This window comes from Zalophus californianus, chromosome 1, assembly GCF_009762305.2.
Source record: "Zalophus californianus isolate mZalCal1 chromosome 1, mZalCal1.pri.v2, whole genome shotgun sequence".
In the NCBI taxonomy this organism is placed as follows: Eukaryota; Metazoa; Chordata; class Mammalia; order Carnivora; family Otariidae; genus Zalophus; species Zalophus californianus.
Genome location: NC_045595.1, coordinates 11,520,874 through 11,526,832, shown reverse-complemented (window position 1 = coordinate 11,526,832; position 5,959 = coordinate 11,520,874). Strand labels below are relative to the sequence as shown.

At 60.4% G+C, this 5,959-nt stretch overlaps 1 protein-coding gene across 2 annotated transcripts; it reads left to right on the top strand.

The window, feature by feature from the left end:
- Positions 1-4,750, top strand: EPHX3 (epoxide hydrolase 3). 2 transcript variants are annotated; one of them, XM_035726070.1, is made up of 9 exons: positions 1-81; positions 321-601; positions 1,250-1,793; positions 2,027-2,112; positions 2,450-2,607; positions 2,693-2,821; positions 3,666-3,769; positions 3,863-3,999; positions 4,093-4,750. In XM_035726070.1, the coding sequence occupies exons 3-9, from the start codon at positions 1,551-1,553 to the stop codon at positions 4,316-4,318; spliced, it is 1,083 nt and encodes a 360-aa protein (XP_035581963.1). In that variant the 5' UTR covers positions 1-81; positions 321-601; positions 1,250-1,550; the 3' UTR covers positions 4,319-4,750. The 2 variants fall into 2 exon arrangements, with proteins under 2 accessions (XP_035581963.1, XP_035581964.1); XM_035726071.1 differs by lacking the exons at positions 1-81; positions 321-601 and having other exon boundaries at positions 1,336-1,350; positions 1,605-1,793.
- Positions 4,751-5,959: the final 1,209 nt, after the last annotated feature.

Sequence of the window (5,959 nt, the reverse complement as noted above, 5' to 3'; positions counted from 1 at the left end):
CACCAGAAGAAAGCTAAAAGCATTCCGATGGCTGCCTCCGGGCGGAAGGAGAGGTGGAGCCCGAGATTGTTGCTTTTTTCTGTAAGTCCTGTTCAGCAAGCTGTGTAGCTTTAGGCAAGTGACTTAATCCCCGAATTTCAGGTTCGTGGTCTGTAATACAGGGATGTGATGATAGTACCTACACTTAATGGGGGTGTTATACGGGTTAAACGATGAGTGACCCTGAAATGTTCAGGATCTTGGGGGAAGATTGCAAAACAGGAGGAGGAAGCTGGCCGGGTCGGGCCTCTCGCCCGACCTTGCCCCACTTCCTCTTTCAGACAGAGTTCCAGTGGCTCAACCGGCCCGGTCCTCCAGCTCCCGGGCTGGGCTTGCCTTCTAGAAGTCCAAGAGTCTCCCGGTCTTCATTGGTCGGCACCGGCGGAGCCCCGGGCCTCAACACTTGCCGATTGGCTGCCGGGCGAGACCTGTCGCCCGCACGTAAATAACCACCGCCCTCCAATCACAGCCGTGTAGGGGCGGGCCGACGACGGGCCCGCTGGACTAACGAGGCCGGCGCGGGGTCGAGGCCAACTGGACCCGCCGTTAGAACCAGGCCTGGGTGAGGGTGCTGCTAGGTCTCTCCCAGCCAGGCCAAGGACAGGGTCGCGCGCTCCAGGAAGGGGAGCTCTCAGAGGGTGGCAGCAGGGGGCCCCCCCAGGCCTCCTCGGCTTGCGGCGACCGCCCGCGACTCCCTCCTAATCCCAGCCAAAGCACTACCTGTCCCCCTCCTTCCGCTTCCGGGCCCGCACTCCCCGCCATATTAGGTTCCGGCCCCGCCCCCCGTCTCATTGGCCCGGACCCAGGCTGACCCCCAGCTTATTGGCCCAGCCCTCGCACCCAAACCCTCCGGGCCAGCCTTAGGACCTTCTCCCGCCCAACTTCAGGCCCCGCCCCATCTGGGCTCCACCCTCTCCCCGTCCACCCTTTAAGCCACGCCCCAGTCCTCCAACGCCTCTAGGCCAAGTTGGGTCTAAGTTTCTGGCTCGTAGGCCGCACCTACCCTGCATTGCTCCGCCCCTTCGCTTCAGGCTCCGCCCATTTCACCCAGGTACCCCTCCGGCCCCCACGTTAGTACACATATCAATCTCCCCCTACGCTTCAGATCCCTACCCACCGCGGGCCGGAGTCCTACTAGACCCCGCCCCTTATTAAGCCCCGCCCGAGCCTGCCTAGGCCCCGCCCGCAATTCGCAACCCTTCTCCCCAAGGCTCCTCCCCAGCCACCGAAGCCCGGTCCTCACAGGCACCATCCCCTCGCCCCATCCTGTTCGCTGTCGCCGTCGCGCCCAGGTGTTTACCTGGTACTTAGGTGAGTCGTCTGCAGTGGCGGTTTCGGTCTAAGCCTCCCGCCTCTTCTCTCGGAGCGTTCCTCAAGCCTCGAAGGCACGGAGGGGCCCCAGACCAAAGGCGGTGGGCTCCCCAGTCCGGGTCCCGCCTCCGTGCGGCTGCTTGCGCCCCCCCGCCCACACCCCCAAAGGCAGCGCCGAAGTCGTCCCGGGTCGCGGCGACATGCCCGAGCTGGTGGTGACCGCGCTACTGGCGCCGTCGCGCCTCACTCTGAAGCTGCTGCGCGCCTTCATGTGGAGCCTCGTGTTCGCCGCCGCCCTGGTGGCCGCCGCCGTCTATGGCTGCATCGCGTTCACACACGTGCTGTGCCGGCCCCGGCGCGGCTGCTGCGGGCGCCCCCGGAGCACCCCACCGGCCTGTTTGAGCGACCCCACCCTGGGCGAACACTGCTTCCTGACCCTGAAGGTGAGCGCGCGCGCGCCCCGGGGCAGGGGGGAGGGGTGTGTGGCCGTCGGGTGTTGGTCGGGGGGGGGGGGGGGGGGGGCGTCGAGTAGCCCGGGAGGTCGGGCCCTGTAGGGCTGGGGCGGGCGGGGTGTGCAGACAGCAAATGGTTGAATCCAAATCTGGGTCTGCACGTGGCTGGGGTGTTCAAGCCTAGCGAGGAAGGGTTCCCCAGGTCTCGGACTGTGCCCCCCCAGAGCTCGGGCCTGCGCCTGCACTATGTTTCCGCCGGACATGGCAATGGGCCCCTCATGCTGTTTCTGCACGGCTTCCCAGAGAACTGGTAGGTCTGAAGCCCAGGGTCCTGGGGCACACAAGGCTGGAGGTGAAGCTGGAGGTGGAGCTCGGACCACCAGGGCATCCAGGAGGCAGGCACGTGGGCTGGGTAGATTGGGGTCACAAAGCATCCAGATGGGGTGCTCGAGGACAGGGGTGCTGTCTACAGGAGGAGGCCCTGAAGGGATATGGGACAAAGAAGTCTTGGATACAGAGTACAGGTGACCTTGCTTGCCCTCAGCCTGGGGTTCCCCCATCTTCCTTTCTGGGAAGCCCAGGGCTGGGCATAGGGTGGAGGTGCAGCCTGCGGACCCTGACAGCCTCCTTCCCCACACACCTGACAGGTTCTCCTGGCGCTACCAGCTTTGGGAGTTCCAGAGCCGCTTCCACGTGGTGGCTGTGGACCTACGGGGATACGGCTCCTCCGACGCGCCTCAGGATGTAGACTGTTACACCATGGACCTGCTGATGACGGACATCCAGGATGTCATCCTGGGCCTGGGTGGGGATACCCCTGGCCTCCTCCCTCACCCTGCCTCGCCTCTCCCTGGCATCTCACTTACACCGGTTCCTCTGCCCCCGCCCAGGTTATTCCAAGTGTATCCTGGTAGCCCATGACTGGGGTGCGCTCCTCGCCTGGAATTTCTCCATCTACTACCCATCCCTGGTCGAGCGGATGGTAATTGTCAGCGCTGCCCCCATGTCTGTGTACCAAGGTGTGTTGGAGAGTCCAGGGTGCTGGGATAAGCCTCTGTGAAGGAGCCTGTGTCTGTGTCTACGCTTCCCTGTCCACCAGTCAACACTCGAGGGGCTGGGGACACACATGACCCACCCAGTCTACAGTCAATGACAGTACACTTAGGAGTGACTCACATGTTTTGAGCACCTACAGGTAACCATTGCTCTGACAAGGAGCTTGCATACAGTAACCTACACAAGCCTCCCGAGCGTATGAAAGTGTTATTGTCTTCGTGGTCCAGTTGGGGGAAACTGAGGCAAGAGAGGTTCAATGCCTTTCTTCTGGCAAGAAAGGTATAGATAACTAAGCAACTGCAATAGCGTGAGATGCCTGTCACCTCACCTGATTCTAATTCCCAGTATCATAGTCGAAGTGACACAGTGATATGGCCTTTTTTCTCTCTCTCCCTCTTTGCTTTTGTTTCTCGTCTCTCTCTATCTAGACTGTCAGCTCCCCAGGGGCAAGGGAGTTTTTTCTGTTCCATTTACTGCTGTGTCTCCAGGGTTTTAAACAGGTCCTGGCATCCAGTAGGTGCTCAGTAAATATTGAAACGCATCCAGGCCTGGGCAGGGGAAATCACACGAGTGGCTCTTGGGGGCTCCTGGGAGCTGTGGAGGGAGGTACCCCCATTCTGTTGGGTACAGTGACAACTCGGCAGGGAGGAAAGAGGGTACCCAGGCCAGGAGGAGTGACGAGTGTCCTCACGGGCTCAGGCAGCGATGACATTCCTGAGTGTTGGCGCATCCGGGTGCGTGTAGGGGTACAGGGGTGTGGGGCCACCCCAGGCCCAGGCCTCACATCTGCCTTTCCCCTGCCGCCAGACTACTCTATACGCCACATCGGCCAGTTCTTCCGTTCCAACTATGTATTCCTGTTCCAGCTTCCCTGGCTGCCTGAGAAATTACTGTCCATGTCTGACTTCCAGGTGCAGTGAGGCAAAGGCTGGTGGTAGGTGGAGGGTAGTGGGTTGGGCCTGGGCAGGATGGGCACTGAAGCCACAGTCCTGTTGTGTACCCAGATCCTGAAGACCACCCTCACACACCGCAAGAGAGGCATCCCACACTTAACCCCCAACGAGCTCGAGGCCTTCCTTTATGACTTCTCACAGCCTGGTGGTCTCACTGGGCCCCTCAACTATTACCGAAACCTCTTCAGGTGAGACCAGACCCAGGGCAGAAAGCTCAGGAGACTTGCGGGGGCAGGGATTTGGGGCGGTTATTCTTCTGTCTGTTTGTGTCTTGGCCATAGGAACTTCCCCCTGGAGCCCCAGGAGCTGGCCACACCCACACTCCTGCTGTGGGGAGCGAAGGACACCTACTTCGATCAGGGGCTGGTGGGAGCCATCAGCAGTCGCTTTGTGCCGGGCCGGCTGGAGGCCCACATCCTGCCGGGCATGGGGCACTGGATTCCACAGAGCAACCCCAGGGAGATGCACGAGTACATGTGGGCCTTCTTGCGAGACCTGCTGGACTAGTGGCCCTCGCTTGCTGGCCTATGTGCACCTGGGAGGCCGCACGGCGTACGTACAAGGGTGGACTCCCGGATCTTGCACAGGCGTGGAACTCTAGGCTACACACAAAGGCGTCTGTGGATGCCCTCAGGCGCACCAGCCCATAGGCTCACACACAGGTGCGTGTGTGTGTGTGCAGGTGAACAAGCACTTCAGTCCTCGAGAGCCAGGTACAGCTCTCCGGAGCTAGATTCGGAGCGTCCTACCTCACCTCTCCCCTGGGGCCTTACTCTTCTTGCCAGTGTCAGACCCCAGAGCAGCACCAACCACAGACTCTGACCTTCCTGTCCCTGGCTTTCCTCTGCAATCCGAGTCTTCAGCTAAATGCTGCTGTGTCCGATAGGGTACTGGCAGCCACATCGGGCTGCTTCAATTTACGTGCAAAGTAATGAAAAGAAAAATCAATTAAAAATTCAGTTCCTCAGTCACTCTGGCCATACTTCAAGGGCTCAATTGCCACAGCAGTATAAAGCATTCAGTTGGACAGTGCTGAGAAGGGTACTCCTAGAATAGGGGTATCCACACCTGGCTCCCGACCAGCTCCCCAAGGGAGGACCCTCACGTGCAAGCAGCTGGGCGTCTAGGCTCCTGTCTGTTCGGGCCCTGAGCAGCCCCCACAATCTTCCCTCCAGTCGTGACTCCGGGCCTCTTAAGCTCAATTCTCTTGCTGCGGCCTGGGAAAGATCCCTGCGACCCCTATCCCCGATCCATGGAAAAACAGCTCTAGGCTCTGGTAGGATGGATGTGTGAGATTCTGGACTGGCCCAGGAAGGGACCAGCTCCCTGAATGATCATCTGAGGTCTGAGACCTGCCTCTCCGGCTCCTGGAATTTCTCCAGATGAACCACCGTTTCTGCTGATTCTTTCTGGGGTCCTTTGGCTCCAGCCTCCAGATGAGGGTGGTACAAGTAGAGGATGAACCATCCATCCCTGGCTGGTGACAGCACTTCTGTCTCCCCAGCCTTTGCCTGGCCTTGGGGGACAGTGTCATGACCTGCTGCATGATGAATCTCTCTGGGGCCCAGCAACCTCAGAAATACATTCTCTTATTCCTGGGGTGGGCCAGCCTGCTAGTCATCCCCCTCTGTCCTCTCTTGTCCCCTTCAACTCATCGTGTGTGTCAGGCACTGATCTAGGCCCTTGCGGAGTTAGCAGCGAACAGGCATGGAGAGCTATGTGAGTGTATGACAGCTCGGGAAAGGCTTCCGTAGCTGGGGGACGCACTTCTGAGCAGTGAGTAGAAAGGTCGGAGGCAGAAATAAGCTTAGGCTCCTGGGGTAACAATGTGGGGACTAGCGGCTGCTCGGGCAGAGCGAGGAAGAAGAGGCCACACAGTCGGACCGCCAGGGGCTGCGAGGAGTTTGGATTCTATTCCCAAGGGGAGCCAGGGGAGGGTTTTCAGCAGGGGAGGGACATGGCTTGCATTTTGAAAAGCTCCCTGTTGTGGCTGGACGGTCCCACGCGAGCGAGCGAGCGAGCGGGGAGACAGGCAGGGGGCTATGCACAGCCTCAGCACGGGGTCGCCCGTTAGGCCCGACCGGAGCCGGGACCCCCAGCGCCCGACCCACCCCGGGAAGCCCCCCCTATCCCTGCCAGGGTAGGAGC

Coding starts and splice junctions, on each gene's coding strand:
- EPHX3 (XM_035726070.1), top strand. CDS start 1,551: ATGCCCGAGCTGGTGGTGACCGCGCTACTGGCGCCGTCGCGCCTCACT. Junction 2,822..3,665: donor CCCCATGTCTGTGTACCAAG/GTGTGTTGGAGA, acceptor CCCTGCCGCCAG/ACTACTCTATACGCCACATC. Junction 3,770..3,862: donor TGTCCATGTCTGACTTCCAG/GTGCAGTGAGGC, acceptor TTGTGTACCCAG/ATCCTGAAGACCACCCTCAC.